Below are 18,364 nucleotides of genomic sequence, written 5' to 3'. Positions count from 1 at the left end.
CCTCCTGGGTCCAAGCGTCGCAGACTGGCGCCGGACCCTCCTGGGTTGCAGCGTCTTGGGCCGGCTGCGGACCCTCCTAGGTTGCAGCGTCTTGGGCCGGCTGCGGACCCTCCTGGGTTGCAGTGTCTTGGGCCGGCTGCGGACCCTCCTGGGTTGCAGCGTCTTGGGCCGGCTGCGGACCCTCCTGGGTTGCAGCGTCTTGAGCCGGCTGCGGAGACTGTGCTGCTTTAAAGCTGCCGGAAGCCGGCACTGGAGCTGAGGTAGAGGGCGGGTCCTCCTTGGCCCCTTCTTGGAGCTTGAGAAGAGGCAGGTCCTCCTGGACCCCCTCCTGGGGCTTGGGCGAAGGCAGGTCCTCCTGGACCTCCTCGCCGCCCACTGGCGGCGGGCCCTCCGGTGGTTTGAGCAGAGGCGGACCCTCGGGGACAGGTGCAGGTGCCGAGGCATCGGCTGGACCCTTGGGGACAGGATCGGGTCTACTATAGAAAGCCTGGAGGGCCGCTCTATAGTGCCCCTCTACCTCCTTTAATTTACCCTCCATCTCCTCTGAATACTGGCTGAAAAGAACCTCCCTAAGGTGTTTAATAATAGGGGCAAATGTCCTTATCTGGTTCTCCAGAACCAGACCCTCAGCATCACGGGCGCCACCAGGAGGTGCTGTGGGCTGCTCAGCTCTGGGGAGCACAGGACTCCGGCCCACTGGGCAGGAAGTGGCAACGGACAGGTGCTGGACTGGCTCGACTGTCGGCCGAACAGAATGGGTGAGGGAGCGACCCACAGGTTTCCTTCCCCTCCTCCGACGGCGGGATGGCAGGACTTGCTGGAGGTTTAACTCTTTCGGTAGAGCCGGGATCGGCGGAGCCCACAGTGTTCCCTGCATCTCCTCTTCTGGAGGGAGAGAGAGAAAAAGATCCGGGCGAAGATCCCACACCACCTCCGCTTCGACCTCCAAAAACAAAGTTGGGTCAGGATAAAACCCATGGGCGGAGCCGACAGCGGTGTCACTGGGTGAGTGATCCCTACTATTCCGAGCAGAACCTGAATTAGTTAAAAAGAGCCCTCCCAAGCGTAGGCTCCGAGCAGGCAGCGAGTTACTGCTGCTGCGGCTGCTGGAGAGATGGCGTCTGGGACCGACACCAGGGGGACAGAACGTCAATCTGGAACCCTCCAAAGCCATAGTTTGTGGAGGGGAAAAAAGCAAAAAATTTAAGGGGAGAAAGAAAAAAAAAAACTCTACAAGCTTGTTTGGCGATAGGTTTTTAGTGGCCAGATCATTCTGTCAAGAACGTGAATCAGGCAAACCCAGTATTCAACCAAACAAGAGAGGTATAGGCAAAAAACAGGATTTAATAATAAAGCAGGGACAGGCAAGGCTCAATGGTCAAAATGGCAGTCCAAAATCCGGTACATGAAAGGCAGTCCAAAACAGGCAAAAGTACAGTCAAGGCTAAGGCAAAACTCAAAATATCCTAAGGCAGGTCCAGGTCAGAGAAACAGGTAATCAATCGTACAGGGCAGGAAAATCAGGTTCTGGGGTCAGGCTGGCTCAGAAGTCAAAAAGGCAATCCGGGTAATATCAACAGGTTAATCAGAATATGAACGCTGGACAAAACTCACCGAAGGCTCGTTAATGATCTGGCAGATTGCAGAGGTTTGTGGCAGGACTATATAGGGGACTGAGCAGGTGAACAGGAGTGAAGACTAATTACAAGTGAGCAGGTGGAACTAATCAAGGCAAGGGAGCTGACTGATTGTTGAGGGAAGAACAAACCGAGCTGAATAAAGTGACAGGTAATCTAAACAGAACAACACGTTTAAACCAAAGCCAAAACAAGAAAGAACCCAAAAGCAGAAACGAAACTAATAAAACGGATAACCTGAACCAAGACAAAACCCAAATCGTGACACAATCTGTTGATTAGAAAAATAAAAACATTATTCGTATACCAAATTTTATTTCACAAATGCTTTAAAGCTATTGTTTTCATTAGCTTTTAAACACTGATACCCAAACAAATAAACTAGAAATAAAGTTACAGCTTCATTCTAAAGCTAACTTACATTTTAAGGTGACAAGCTTGCATCAAGAGCTTTGACTAGTTAAGTTTATCTGCAACTTATATGTAGGCTAAAATGTCAGGCTAAAGTAGGCAAACACAAACACAAGAACTAGTTTCATGCTTTTTGTACTAATTTATAACCTTCCATCCATTTTCCTACACGCTTGTCCCTGTTGGGATGGCGAGGGGTGCCTATCTCCAGCTGTCAATGGGGAGAGGCGGGGTTCACCTGGACAGGTAATATGTCTGAAATATGAGTGGCAAATACATTTTGCGTTCTTCCATGTGTCAGAGACACTCCTCTGGTATGCCGCGGTTTCGCAGGAATGGCAGCAATGGGCTGTGCTTTTTAGCCATCCTCTCCACGTCAAGCAAAAATTTACTTGGAATGCCAACTTCTTCTTCTGCTTATTATTCCAGTGCCTCAAATACAGTGCCCTAATTGTTTTGCAATTAGTTTAGTTTAGAGTGTGGGTAGCCATGTTTCCCAGACTCTTTTCATGTATCCCCATTAACTAGTTGTCTTAGTGTTTCGGTAGCCCATTTGTCCACAACACTTGACGCAGGCGATGCCTAAGCCGGTATGTTTGGTTCTCTGTTTAGGCGGTCTCACTTTCTTAACGCAGTTCGCCTTAATGGTCTTGCATAAGGACACTATATATATATATATATATATATATATTCAGGCTGTCAGTTTTAACGCGTTAATCGCACGTCAAAACTCACACATCACTTCCTAATGTTTTTTCCCCCGCAGCGCTCTCCGGACTGTGTTTCTTTTACCTAGAGACTGCTAGAGACTTTAGCAAAACAGACCCTCGCTCACTGTTGCCAAGTCCGCTTATTTCATGCGACTTTGGGCTTCTTTTTTCTAAAGTCGCTTGTAAATTTCATGAGTCACGGGTTGCTGTTTTTTAAGCTTGTTTCTGACAGTGAAATTGCTTATTTGGGATCTAAAATAAGTGACAATAAACACAAGTTATTAAGAGACCTGCTTGCATTACAGACACTTTGAGTATAACCAGCTGAAATATACCTCCGCCTCATCACGTGCCGGAGCGCATCCTGTGTCACTGCAGGGTCTTTTCTACTCTAGACTGACATGGGACCGACGGAAGTAAAGGCAGAGAGAGAGCAATGTTGCCCGTATATTTTGCAGTTTACGGTTGCAATAACTGGTGATAACTGCTGAAAGTAGATTACGCGGTGCAGATCACCATTTTGAGCAGAGATTGGTTCTGAAGATGAGTTTTTACACGCTGATAATATTGCAGCAATCCAACCCATAAACTGTACTTTAATGCTTATTAATTTTTTGTATTCGTATTTGACAAACTAAGGCTGAATCACATTGCCAAATGAAGTACCCTGGAGTTAGTGTCAGCACATGTAAGCTGTGCTAAACAGTTCTCTTTCAAGGGTATTAAGCTCGTCCCCTAGTTGCAAGCAAAGTGTAAGATTCTGGAATGACCTGGAAATTTAAAACCTTTTTCCAGGCTTTAAAAAAATTGTGTGTATGAACGTGGCCATAAACAGCATGCAAAAATATACAAAGAAATTATTGTTGTTGGTGTGAAAGCTCAGAATTAAATGTGTATGAGACAGTGAAGAAATGAACAATAAAACTTGTGACTTTATTGAAATGTAAAATTAGTATTTATTTATATGTATGTGTGTAATACCATGTCTATCTTTGTTTTAAGAGCCGAAAAAATATTTCACATTTGCTTACACATTGTATAAATATTAGGGCCATATGATTAGCAATTTTGCCATTATTGGCCAGAGTTTAACATTTTATGGCACCAGGATGTTTTCATTTCTGTCATGATGCAGCCTGAAGGCTGAATTCTGAACATTTCTTGCTCCTTCCCCAGTGCAGCCCTGATTGGGAACACCTGTCAGGCTGCAATCAACCATGGACTCATTCCACCTGCTCACACCTCTATAAGAACTCCTCACCTCAGTTTGTCCATAGTCACCGGTTCGTTTCCAGTCCTCTGAACATCATGCCTGTCCTGTTCCTGCTCGTGTCCTGGTCCTGTCCCTGTCTGTTCCCATCTGCCAGTTCATGTACCCCTGCAACCTCTGTCTGGTAAATGACTTTGGCTTTCATCATCCACTTCTTGCTGCTTCAATAAACTCTGGAAACTAGCTCTGTGTGTGTGTGTGTGTGTGTGTGTGTGTGTGTGTGTGTGTGTGTGTGTGTGTGTGTGTGCGTGCTGTGTTCTGGGTTCATCCAAGACAAATCACGACAGAACTCAGTCACACACAGAGCTTGGTGCAGGAGCTGACAGGACTCTGGATTCCTCTCGCCTGGATCGCTGTTCTGGGACGCCCCGCCTCTGGTTCGTCTCCCCGGGGTCGCTGTTGCGACGCCCGCCTCTGGTTCGTCTCGCCTGGGTTGCTGTTCTGCGACGCCTTGCTTCTGGTTCGTCTCGCCTGGGTCACTGTACTAAGACGCCTCGCCCCTGGTTCGTCTCTATGGGATCGCTGTTCGCGATGCCCCGCCTCTGGTTCGTCTCCTCGGGGTCGCTGTTGCGACGCCCGCCTCTGGTTCGTCTGGTTCGTCTGGTTCTGGTGCTCTCAAAGGTTCCGGTGCTCTCAAGGGTTCTGCCCTTACAGAGGGTCCTGCACTCATGGGTTCCGACGCCTTCCCCGCGTCCACTTGGTTCCTGCGTCGACAAGGGATCCTGCGCTCCTGAGTTTCTGCGCCCGTGAGGTTCCTGCACCCGATGGGTTCCAGCTTTTGTTTTGTTTTTGCCTGCCATCCGGATACCCCCCTCCACCCGTCCAGGCGAGGAGGCTATTGGTCGTCTGGAAGCCGACCTTGAGGGGGGGTAATGTCATGATGCAGCCTGAAGGCTGCATTCTGAACATTTCTTGCTCCTTCCCCAGTGCAGCCCATATTGGGAACACCTATCAGGCTGCAATCAACCTTGGACTCATTCCACCTGCGCACACCTCTATAAGAACTCACCTCAGTTTGTCCATAGTCACCAGTTCGTCTCCAGTCCTCTGAACATCATGCGTGTCCTGTTCCTGCTCGTGTCCTGGTCCTGTTCCTGTCTGTTCCCGTCTGTCAGTTCCTGTACCCCTGCAACCTCTGTCTGGTAAATGACTTTGGCTTTTATCATCCACTTCTTACTGCTTCGATAAACTCTGGAAACTAGCTCTGTTTGTGTGTGTGTGTGTGTATATATGTGTGTGTGTGTGTGTGTGTGTCTGTGTGTCTGTGCTGTGTTCTGGGTTCATCCAAGACAAATCATGACAATTTCAATTCTGAAAAGTGCTTAAAAAATAAAAAATATTTCTGTACAAGCATGTTTTTATTAGTGTCTATCTATCTATCTATCTATCTATCTATCTATCTATCTATCTATCTATCTATCTATCTATCTATCTATCTATCTATCTATCTATCTATCTATCTATCTATCTATCTATAATATAAACGCCAAGCAGAAGGCAGCAATGTTGTCCCCCCAATTTACAAATTTACGCTGTTGTTGATGGTGTCACTTCCTCGTTGCATTTTGCTTCAGACACCGTAGCCCCCTTGAAAAAGAAGTGATTATTCACAGGAAGCTGGTTCCCTGGTTTAATTTGGAGTTGCGTTCTTTGAAGCACAGTGTTAGGCAATTGGACAGAAAAGGGCACTCTACACATGTAGAGGAATCCTATGCTGTGCAATTATACACTGTTTAAAGTTATTTAATGTTTCATAAATAACTCTGTCAAGTATTGTCTGATAATGATCAGCTCTTAAGTTGATATCAAGACAATGGTTGAAAGAGATGAATTTGAGCACTAGCGATCTTTTACAGCAAAACCTGCACACACATAGAATAAAGGAGTGACAACTTATTTTCAAGTTCAAGAATTTAATAACAGAAATAAAATGAACATCACAATATAATGCTGTTTATCTGAATTAACACAATATTTCGATTAACAAATCCTCTCTTCTAGGCTAGTGAAACTTAACTAAACTACTAAGCAAAATGAAGATAAAAAGAAGCTAAGCTAAGGAACTATTTACATGCAAAAAAAAACAAAAGACAAAACAAAGTGGTTGATTATCATTAGAATACTTCAGTGAATCCTGGTTCACTGCAGATCTGATTCCAAAAGCATGGAATGGAGTTAAAAACATTTGGCATGTATTTCAATCCATTCACAATGCAAAGCCCAAGTTAAACAAACATTATTTGATGAAATAATATTTTGTTTAAGTTAAAGAACCAAAGTTCACCTTGAAGAATGTGAATCGTGGTAAATTAGCTTAACTAATTCAGAACAACATTTGACATGTGTTTCAACCCATTCACAATGCAAAGCCCAAGTTAACCAGAACATTATTTTGAGTAAATAATATTCTGAAGACTGATTTGGTCATTAAAATAATTTAAACCCTTACGTTTGTTAATGCGATTCTCCCTCCGGGCATCTGGGGTCGCTGTAGCAAGTCGGTGGCTAAGAGGTTACAACATAAAGTTATAAAAATTGCCTTTATCAACATTGATATTTGATAGTAATGTGGGGATAATGCTCATAGCACCATCGAAGGATGGCGGAGCCGAACGATTAAGCTCTGTGCTTTAAACAAACTCCTTTTGAAACCGGATGAAGGGTAATAGCAGTTTGTTGTAATCTCTGTTCCTGAGATGATTGACAAGGACACTCAGGCTGGCATGATTATAGGTTGTTGTTTGTTTGCCTTTGGACTTTTCTGGAATTTTCTTATGGGCCTGTCATCTCTCAGCCACCAGCCACTATACAATCAGGTCCTTCACCAGTCAATTAGCCCACTTCAACTCCACCTGCTGCCAGTAATTACTCTCAACTCTGGTCACCTGTTCACCTGTCTACATATACCTGCCTCAGCCAACTCATCCCTGCAAGAACATCTCTTCTCGTTCCGTCTAATCTGATCTCATCTTGCCTTTTGTGATGTGCCCTTCCTCTACCAGTTTCTGTGTGCTCAGCCAGCTGGACTCTTCCGTTAAAGTTGCCTGTATCCGCGTACTGCACAAGTCTGCCTGTTTCCCTGTGATTTGCAGCCCCTTACTCTGCCCTTTTTGCTAGTTTCCCGGTTCACATCGCCTGTTCTTCTCTATCACTACCTGCATCTTCTGGTCTCTTGCTCATCTCTGCTTGCCTGCACCTTCAGCCATTACTCATCTGCCAAGTCTGGTTCTGCTTGCCATTACTAATCTTCACAACACACCTTTTAAAAACGGATCTCTGTGTCCGGCTGAATATCGGGTTCACCAGCAGTTAACCATTACACTCCCCAGCCTCACCCATTGCTGCCAATCAGTTGGGAAGCCAACAGGTGGAGGCTAGCACTGTGAGCTGAGTGACCGTGCTGAATTCCATAAACAGGATCCTGCTGTACATCCCTGGGTGGTCAAGATTGTGAAGGATGAAGTGTAGTTCCAGGCTAAGTGGAACTAACTATTTATCTGGTGAGCAAACTACCGGGGTCCAGTGACTTTCTTCAGATAATTCAACACAAGTCACTGAAAAGATGTATTGGCCACATGCGTCATTTAACCCCATTGTGGTGTGTTTCTTGGGGACAGAGATGGTGATGGAGTTAATGATTGATGATGATTGATGCAGATGGGAACCCCCCCCCCCCCCCCCCAGCTCCAAAAACCTTGTTGAAGATCTGATTGGGAGAGAAGGGCAGAAGGGTAAAACACCAATGAATCCTAAGGCTTTTGTAGACTTTTAACTCTGAAAGACCAAATTTACATCTTTCTCAGTGATCTTTAGTGCAAGTAGGGTGTCCATGGGGAGAAGCTAGTATTGCTATAGGTGGAGGGTGCAGCTAGTTCTTTGGGGTAAATGGCTAAAATGACAAATGATAGTTCAAAACAAAAAACATTATTTTGTAAAAGGCTAACTCAATTAACTAAACTGCACATGATTCTAAAATTGTCATTAAAGCATGGTACTGTAGATTATCTGATTTTTTTCACATTGTTCTAAAGCACAGGAGATGCTTTAGGATTGAAAGTTATTTATATTGTGTTTGCTTCTATGGTTGTGCACATACTTATGACAAAGTGTACCAACATTTATGATCAATACAAAGCTATCTGTTTTGTATTATTTTCATTTTCCTGCAGGTACGTGCCAGTGCCATAGCCCAGGATGCAGACCAAAATTATGACTATGCCAGTAACAGCGCTGTGCTGCATCTAGAGCCAGGAGACGAAATCTACATTAAACTAGATGGAGGCAAAGCTCATGGAGGCAACAACAACAAGTACAGCACCTTCTCTGGATTTATCATCAATGTTGATTAAATAAGGACTCTACATACAACAGTTATTTCTTTGTTCATTTTGATGGCAATGCAATCCATAAAGTCCATATTGTCACATTGGGCTGATTGTGGCTGAAATCGTTGAGTAGTTGTCTTGCAATTGGAAGGTTGTGTAATTTATTTCAGCTTCCCTCTGTCACATGTTAGTCATTCACATGCTTTGTAATTAACACTAATTAACTTATTTTAACAAAGCAAAAACTGGAAACTGTTGTAAACAGTGATGAAAATTTAAGTAAATTAGTATGATGAAATATTAAATATACCACAGTCACCGTAAAAAGGTTTTACTGTGACTTGTTTGTCTTTATTGCCTAGACAAACAAGGTACATATTGGTCCAAATGCTGCAACGTTTATACAAAACTTAATGCTGACAGAAATGTTCGTAGCACTTGATAAGGGTAAAAGAAATGTCATATATTACAGATCAAAGAACCTAATTATAAACTTACTGTAACTTCTCAAATCAGATCTACTTTATTGTATTTTTTTTGTGCAAACTGAAAAAAACATTTCTCTGTAATCTTTAACACATAAGTGTGGGAAACACATATGAAAAATTTATATAAGTCAAAAGAGTTTAGCTCAGAGGCAGAAAGTTGCATAAGAGTCTGATGAGGGGTGTGAGGAGTCTTTGTTAAAGTTCCAAGCCCTGTTCCTGCAGCCGCTTTTGAAAAGAGAGTAGAGGAGCTTAATTGATTTTCTAAGCTCCACAGACTATCCTCTGCAGGGCCCTCTGGTCTGAGGTATTGAAGTTATAGTATCACACTGAGGTGTAGTATATCAACACAGTCTCAATCACATCTTGATGGAAAGTCATAAAACTCAGACGTAATGCTTTATTCAGTCTCCTGACAGTGCAGGCTCTGCTTGGCCCATTTCATAATCCTAGCATTGTTTGTTTGACCAGACAGGAAATCAAAGGTCTGCCCTCTGAGGAATTTCCTGCTAACACTCAATTACTCAATGGAATCTGCTGGGTTTCCTTAGAAAACTTTTTAACTAATTTCAATAGTAAACTGAACCTGACCCATTTATTTGATAACTTGGCTTAATTTAGAATGCATAGAATTTACTTTGAATCTGTCTGTATGATTTGGTTGAATTAACTTTTTTGTTCTTTTATTTTGCAAAATACCTTGCAAAATAATACCATTTGTGAAATTGCGCTAAATACAAAAGAACTGACTTTAAATGGAATTAAACCAAATCAACAATTCTCTACTGCATAGTTGATTATGCTGAGCGGTGTTTGTTCTGGTCATGACTTCGAGAAGTTGATTTTTTATGTCCACAGTTTGATTTCCTCCATCTACATCAGAGTTCCTTCCAATCACTCCTTCTACGGTAATCTCAGCAATTTTAGTTTCCAGGCTTTCCCCAGGTGTGGTTGCTCAGTAATGTGTGGTCAGCAGTGGATTGCGTACACACCCTTGAATGAACCCAATGCTCAGTCTAACAGAAGTAGAAATGCTCCAACTGGTGGGGAGTGACTGTGGTGTCTCATTCAGAAAGTTTGGAATCTATACACAAATGGAAGTGTTCAGACCATTTAGGAGTATCTGAGAGTAATAGTATTAAGTGTTGAATATATCCTATCTTTATTGTCCAGAGTATCTTGTTCTGGGTGGTTGGGTGCTCACTGGTAAAGACCAATTAATGCAAGTAGGGTGCCGGATTAGTGGCTGGACAAGACATTCTGTTGTAACTCTTCATATTATAGTGAGGTTTTGGTCAGTTTCCCTGCCCCATTAATTCGGTATCATCTGTGTCAAAAAAGGTACACCTGTGTCTTATTCTGTGTAGATCCTTCTTGATGAAAGATTCCTTGAACCTTATAGTAACAATATTACTTCATTAATTTTTTTATTTAGTACATGCATGTATGGTCTTGGCAACAGTTCAGGCCTCTGTACACTTTGTGGTGTAGCCAGCTACTGACTCAGGATGCTCACTAACCCATGTTTGTTATTACTTACACAGAGCTGTGTCTATATTTATCTTAGCACACAAACCTCATCCACTTTGTTTCTGAAAAAGCAGAGGAGATGATCTGGCACAGTCTCTAGCTTGGCATTGACTATTGCTCTTTTTTTTACTTACCTTTGCATTTCCTTTTCCTTTGCCATCATTAAATAGTTGTCTTTGGCTGTTCCCACTGCAGTTAAACATACCCCAATTTTTTTTGTCCATATTTGACAATTTAACAGTTTGGATAGCAGTAATCCCCAAATCAGAACCAGACAATGTGAATACTCTAAATTAGATTGGTATCTGTTTTTCCAAGTGACCTCAGTCCAAATGATCATGCTCCAATTTATCTGACTGTTATACATCTGAGTCAACATAACCACATTTGTATGCTACTTCAGGTTACTACCATACTCTACAATACACCATTTATTTATAGAGCACTTTAAAATAACAAAGGTCATCAAAATGCTGTACATATAACTGAAAATAACACTAAAGTTAAAACAAACGTGTAAAACACAGACAAGGTAAAATTGAAAAATAAGATTAAGATAAGTTATAAACTGTTAAAATAGTAATTTGTTAAAAGTAATTAAAAATTAAAAAATAGAGTCAAACTCCCAGGATGTGCAAAATGCTTCCGCAAACAGGTGTTTTTTAAGAAGAGTCTCTGAAAGAGCGGAGGCCTGCCTGACATTAAATGGCAGATTATTCCACAACTGTGAAGCCGCAGCAGCCAAGGCATGTTCTCTTCTAAATTTCCATTTTGATTTAGAATTTAAGTTTTGCTGTGGCATTCTGCACAACCTGCCGTCGCCTGATGGATAGTTGACCACCACCCAAAGTAGAGTGAGTTACAGTAATCCAGCCTAGATGTTACCAATGTATAAAGCACTGTTTCAAAAAGCTGCCTTGATATAAATGGCTTTACTTTAGCTAGCTACCTCAAATGAAAAAAGCTTGATTTAACAACCGCCCTAATCTGACCTTCAAGTTTAAAATCAGCATCCATATTAAATACCAGATTTGTGATAATTGGCCTAACATATTGTGCCATAGAATCGAGATCTATGTTGGAGATGTCAGATATGCCACCAAAAACCATCATCTATGTTTTTTGCTCATTCAAATGTAAAATGTTTGAGGCCATCCAGGACTTTATATCATTGAGACATTTGAAAAATGTATCTAATGAGAAGCCATTGGCTTTTTTAAGAGGGGGATAACCCTGAGAGTTATCTACATAACAGTGCAGTTAACAGTCCATGTTTCCGGAAGATGGAACCAAGGGGAAGCAGGTGCAAAAAGAAAAGCAAGGGTGCTAAAACTGACCTATGTGGGACCCCACAATGAAGAGGAACAAGAGAGGACACAAATTCATCTAGTTTTACAAGGAAAGTTAGTTTTGCTAAGTAAGACCTTAACCACCGCAATACAGAAGTCCTGACACCCACACATTGCTCCAAACGAGAAATTAAAATTTTATGGTCAACTGTGTCCAAGGCAGTAGTTAATTCTAGAAGCACAATAATAACACAGTCCCCTGAGTCAGTTGCTAAAAATGCATTTTTAAAAATTCTTAAAAGGGCGGTTTCAATGATGTGTAAAGCTTTAAATCCAAATTGAAAAAGCTCTAAAATACCATATTCCCCTACAAATTCCATTAGTTGCTTATAAACCACCTTTTCAAGATTTTTTTTTAGATAAAAGGCACTTTGGATATAGGCCTGTAATTCTCAAAAGTATCAGGATCAAGAACTGGTTTCTTAAGAAGAAGGTGAATTACTGCCCATTTAAGATTAAAAGGAGCAACACCAGAGGACAGGCTACCATTTATAATTCAATGTAGAACTGGTGCAATAGTGTTATATGGAGAACCTGGGACTTCATGTGAGCAACAATCTCCTGTAAAGACAGCAGAGAAACTGGCTCAAATTTGTCAAAGACAGAACAGCAGGGGTCAAGCACTGATTCAGAGTATTCCTGCGTGTTGTTTCGGCTGTACCAGATGTGCGTACATGCACAGGCTCGCCTGGAGCGCCTCCGTTTGAAGCGCTCGGCGTACCCACGGTGTCATTTCAACGCTGCTGTGCGCCAGCGGGGGCGGGGCCTGGCTCCACGCAGCCAATCACTAACGCGTCTGGCCTTTGATTGACAAGGTAGACACACCCCCAGCGCCTCTCAAAGAGGTCGGAGAAGAGAATAAAAGTTGAGATGTCTCACTCAAGGACACTGTTTTGATGCTAATGAGCGACATAAAGTTATGCTTACATATTCTCATTTGCAAGAAATCTCAGAAAGAGATATTAAATGGACCAAAAGATGTGAAAAACGTAAATTAGGACAGTGAAAGAGGGCAGATCAGATGCAAAGAGACAAATCTCCTAGAGAACAACAACAAAGAACAAGAAAGAATGCACATCTGCAAAAACACACACAATGGAGACACAGTACAAGCACAAATGGCACAGTAGTGTGGCTTGTGATTGTTTTGAGCTTCTTCAAGTTGAGAGATTCTGAGGAGTTTAAGGGCATGTTTGCATGGGCATAGGTTAGGAATTAGTAGTACCAGTTATAGCGGATGATACTGATACAACACCTTGTTATGCCAGTTGTAGCTTATACTAAGTAACTGGTTAGTAAACCATTTTCTTATTAATTGCTTATTTATCAGTAAACATGCGATCTACGGATTTTTATTAAGGACTAATAAGTAGATAACTGTCAAATAGCTGAAAGAGTTCAGATCAGACTTCTCATTGTTGAACCACTACCTAATGATAAAATCCTGATTGTAGTAAGTGTTGTAGTTAGTAAGTAAGGGTAAATGGCTAACTTTTACATAATATTGAAGGGTAACTAACCCCCAAATCAAGTGTTTTCTGCCAATAAACTGCTAACATGGTTGTCTTATAGTACTGTCTACATATCCTAGTAATTATTTTTGACAAATTAGTGCATATTTGTGTCCATTTGTACATTTCTGCACTAAATTCTGCAGGCACAGTGGGTAGCACTGTCGCCTTGCAGCAAGAGGGTCCTGGGTTCAAGTCCTACCCTTGACCTGCATGGTTTGCATGTTTTCCATGTGCATGCATAGGTTTTCTCCGGGTACTCCAGCTTCCTCTCATAGTCCAAAAATATGACAGTTAGGTTAATTGGCCTCTCTAAAATTCTCCTTAGGTGTGAGTGTGTGCGTGAATGGTTGTTTGTCCTGTTTGTCTCTCTGTTGCCCTGCGATAGACTGGCGACCTGTCCAAGGTGTACACTGCCTCTAGCCCATTGACAGCTGGAGATAGGCAAGACACCCTAGGCCGTAGTTCAATTATCGACTTTGTTGTTGTTTCATCTGACCTGCAGCCTCATGTCTTGGACACTCGGGTGAAGAGATGGGCGGAACTCTCCACCGACCACTACCTGAGTGGTGGTGGTGAGCTGGCTCCGATGGTGGAGGAGGAAGCCGGTCAGACCTGGCAGGCCCAAACGTATTGTGAGGGTTTGCTGGGAACGCCTGGCAGAGTCCCCCATGAGACGGAGCTTTAATTCCCACCTCCCATCCACAGATCCCAGGATGGTGCAGCGGACGGCAGCCACGGTGTGTTGGTGCGCACTTTTTTGCTTTGTTTTACTATTTAACTCTGGTTTTTGCGATGATACCCGGAGTTCTTTCACCACAGAAGAACTCATGAACATCAACATCATCAGAGGATTTATTCCCCACTTTTCTACTCCCTATGCTGGAAATTCTGGACATTGTGGTCAAAGGTGCGCTCACCTTTGCTCATGCAGCGAAATGCTGGAGGAGAGGGAAACGCGCTGGCTCCGCTCACCGCTACCGGGCATAATCCTGTCCAACGTGCATTCCCTGCCCAACAAACTGCACAAATTACAACTGATGCTGGGAAAAAACAGGGACTTCTCTTCATCTGCTGTTTTTTGCTTCTCGGAGACGTGGCTGTGTGGATTAATCCCGGTCTCTGCGCTGCAGCTGGCAGGCTTCCAACTTCACAGAGCGGACCGAGACACAGAACTCTCCGGAAAAGTGAAAGGTGGAGGGATCTGTTTTTACATCAACAGCAGCTGGTGCAACGATGTGACAGTGATCCAGCAGCACTGTTCTCCTGACCTGGAATCCTTCATCATAAACTGTAAGCCCTTTTATTCACTACGTAAGTTTGCTTCATTCATTCTGGTCGGTGTTTCCATCGCACCGCACGCAAACATGCAGGTCGCACAGCGCACTCTCGCAGACCAGATACTGAGTGTGGAGCAGAGAAATCCGGACTGCTTAGATATTGTCCTCTGTGACTTTAACAAAGGAAACCTCACTCATGAACTTCCTAAATATAGACAGTTTATTTAATGCCTGACCAGAGAGGAGAACATTCTGAATCACTGTTACACCACAGTCAGATAAGCTTATAACACCGTTCCCGGGGTGCACTGGGGCAATCTGACCACGTCATGGTTCACCTGATTCCTGCTTACAGGCAGAAACTAAAGCTCTGCAAACCTGTAGTGAGGACATCAAAGAATTGGACCAGTGAGGCTGTGGAGGATCTTCAGGCATGTTTGGATTCTACTCACTGGGATGTCTTCAGGGCTGCTACCAACAGTCTGGATGAGTTCACAGAGGCTGTGACATTATATATCAGCTTCTGTGAGGACTGCTGTGTTCCATCATGAACCAAGGTGAGTTACAATAATGACAAACCCTGGTTCACAGCCAAACTCAGAAGGCTAAGGTTGGAGAAGGAAGAGGCCTTCAGGAGTGGGGACAAATGCAGATTCAAAGATGCAAAATACAAGTTTAGCAAGGCGGTGAAAGAGGCTAAACGACTGTATTCTGAGAAGCTGCAAAACTAGTTTTCAGCGAATGACTCTGCTTCTGTCTGGAAAGGGCTTAGTCGAATAACAAATTACAAGCCTAAAGCCCTCCACTCCATGAACGACCGACACTTAGCCAATGACCTGAACAACTTCTACTGTCGTTTCGACAGACAAAGACATCCACCTGCATCCACAGTCCTGCATCCACAGTCCTGCATCCACCCCCCATGACACCACCCAACAGATCACCTCCAACTCCTCCTTAGTGATATCTCTTTCTATACATGAGAAAGATGTTAACAAACTCTTCAAAAGACAGAACCATGGGAAAGCTGCTGGACCAGATTCTGTCTCTCCATCCACCTTAAAGCACTGTGCTGATCAGCTGTCCCCAGTGTTCACAGACATTTTTAACACCTCACTGGCGACATGTCACGTGTCAGCCTGCTTCAAATCCTCCTCTATCATCCCTGTTCCCAAGAAGAGCGCCTTTTGCTTTCACACCTTAAAAAAAATCAACGACCCATTCCACTTTGTCTACAGAGCCAACAGATCTACAGACGATGCTGTCAACCTGGCCCTTCACTACATCCTCCAGCACCTGGACTCTGCAGGAACCTATGGCAGGATCCTGTTTGTGGATTTCAGCTCTGCCTTGAACACAATCATCCCAGCTCTGCTTCAGGAGAAGCTCTCCCAGCTTAGTGTGCTTGACTCCACCTGCAGGTGGATTAGAGACTTCCTGTCTGAAAGTAAGCAGCACGTGAAGCTGGGAAAACATGTCTCTGACTCACAGCTCATCAGCACTGGTTCCCCCAGGGCTGTGTTCTTTCTCCTCTGCTCTTCTCCCTGTACACCAACAGCTGCACCTCCAGTCATCAGTCTGTCAAACTCCTGAAGTTTGCGGACGACACCACTCTCATCGGACTTATCTCTGATGGTGACGAGTCCGCCTACAGGTGGGAGGCTGACCATCTGGTGACCTGGTGCAGGGAGAACAACCTGGAGCCCAATGCTGTAAAAACAGTGGAGATGGTTGTGGACTTCAAGAAGAACTCATCCCACCTACCCTCATCACCCTCTGTGACTCCACAATTGACACTGTGGAGTCTTTCCGCTTCCTGGGAACTATCATCTCCCAGGACCTAAAGTGGGAGCTGAACATCAGCTCCACAAGAACAGTTTCTTCCCTCATCAACAAGGCCTAGAGCTGCCTGTGACACTGGACATTGCCTCTCTCCCTCGTTCAGGACCTACAAGCTTCTGCGTTACATTAACGCACAGTCTACTGTGTGTTCATTGCTTCTGTATATATATATATATATATATATATATATATTCGGCAACCCTCGAACACACTGGTGGACACCAGCGGTGAGGGGAAGCTGTTAAGCTGAAGAAGGAGTCCTATCTGGCTTTATTGGCCTGTGGGACTCCGGAAGCAGCTGATGTGTACCAGCAGTCAAAGAGGCAGGCAGCTTGGTCGCTGAGGAAAAAACTAAGGCATGGGAAGAGTTCGGAGGGGCCATGGAAAAAGACTTCTGTATGGCTTCGAGGTTATCCGGCGTCTCAGGAGTGGGAAGCAGTGCACTACCAACACTGTTTCTAATGGGGGTGGTGAGCTGCTGACCTCGACTCGCGACATCGTGTGTTGGTTGGCGGAATACTTCGAAGACCTCCTTAATCCCACCAAGAATTCTTCCATTTAGGAAGCAGAGCCTGGGGACTCTGGGTCGGGTTCTCCCATCTCTGGTGCTGAGGTCACCGAGGTGGTTAAAAAGCTCCTTGTGGCAAGGCCCCGGGGGTGGATGAGATTCGCCCTGAGTACCTTAAGGCTCTGGATGTTGTGGGGCTGTGTTGGTTAACGCGACTGCAACATTCTGGGATTCTGGAAAGGAGGGTCCATCGGGTAGTCTAATCTCGGATTTAGAAAGAGCAGTGTGTTTTCGTCCTGGCCGTGGAACACTGGATCAGCTCTACATCCTCAGCAGGATCCTGGAGTGTGCATGGGAGTTTGCCCAACCAGTCTACATGTGTTTTGTGGATCTGGAGAAGGCATTCGACCATGTCCCTCGGGGGGTCCTGTGTGAGGTACTCCAGGAGTATGGAGTACCGGGCCCTTCAATAAGGGCTGTTAGGTCTCTGTATGACCGCTGTCAGAGCTTGGTCTTCATTGCCAGCAGTAAGTCGGATTCGTTTCTGGTGAGAGTTGGACTCCGCCAAGGTTGCCCTTTGTCACTGATTCTGTTCATAACTTTTATGGACCAAATTTTTACGCGCAGCCAAGGTGTTGAGGGAATCCGTTTTGGTGGCCTTAGGATTGTGTCTCTGGTATTTACGGATGACGTGGTTCTATTGGCTTCATCAGAGCGTGATATAGAGCTCTCACTGGAGCGGTTCGCAGCCAAGTGTGAAGCGGCCGGGATGAGGATCAGTGCCTCCAAATCCGAGACCATGGTCTTGAGCTGGAAAAGATGGAGAGGGACGTCTGGGCCTCCCTACTGAAGCTGCTTCCCCCGCGACCCGACCCCGAGTAAGCAGAAGAGAATGGATGAATGGATGTTGATATCATTTTTGTTATAGTTTCATATTTATCTGCTGAAGTCTTTGAAGTCTAACTTCAACTTTTATGAGATGAGAATTAAATTATTTTACCTCATCACTGCTCATCCCTGCCTCCCAGAGGATAGATATTGATGTCCCTGGTAAATCATTGTACTGCAAATATGAAGCCCGCTCTTTAAAATATTTTATAAATTCTTCATCCTTAAGCAATGGTGTATTAAGTCACCAACTTTTGTTTTGTGGGATTACTTTTTATTTATTGGGGTTAAAGAAACAGGAGCATGATCAGTGACAGCATCTGAAATGTCAGACAGCAGCGAGCTGCAGATTAAGAAACAGTCCAAACAAGAGTAGGAATGATAGACATTTGAAAAGAAAGTATTTTCCTTACTTAATTCAATTTCAATTCAATTCAATAAAATTTTATTTATATAGCGCCAATTCATGAAACATGTCATCTCGAGGCTGTTTACGAAGTCAAAATCAATCATATTATACAGATTGGTCAAAAATTTCTTATATAAGGGAACCAGTTGATTACTTCAAAGTCCCGACAAGCAGCATTCACTCCTGGAGAAGTGTAGAGCTACAGGGAG

The 18,364-nt window shown here is 43.8% G+C and overlaps 1 protein-coding gene across 4 annotated transcripts in view; it reads left to right on the top strand.

Annotated features, from left to right (window-relative positions):
• The window catches only part of c1ql3a (complement component 1, q subcomponent-like 3a), an 81,219-nt gene that overhangs the window by 36,657 nt on the left and 26,198 nt on the right, over positions 1-18,364 (top strand). For 2 of the 4 annotated variants that reach the window (XM_036125486.1, XM_036125485.1), the window contains exon 2: positions 8,198-8,337. The exons of 1 other annotated variant lie outside the window; for it this stretch is intronic. In XM_036125486.1, coding sequence (XP_035981379.1) covers positions 8,198-8,337 — 140 coding nt within the window. Of the gene's footprint in view, positions 1-8,197; positions 8,523-18,364 lie in introns of those variants that run through there. One more of the 4 variants, XM_036125484.1, reaches the window with a different exon arrangement.

This window comes from Fundulus heteroclitus, chromosome 21 (genome assembly GCF_011125445.2).
Source record: "Fundulus heteroclitus isolate FHET01 chromosome 21, MU-UCD_Fhet_4.1, whole genome shotgun sequence".
NCBI lineage: Eukaryota > Metazoa > Chordata > Actinopteri > Cyprinodontiformes > Fundulidae > Fundulus > Fundulus heteroclitus.
The sequence above is the reverse complement of the archived record's forward strand: the minus strand, read 5'-3'. Positions and strand labels throughout refer to the sequence as shown.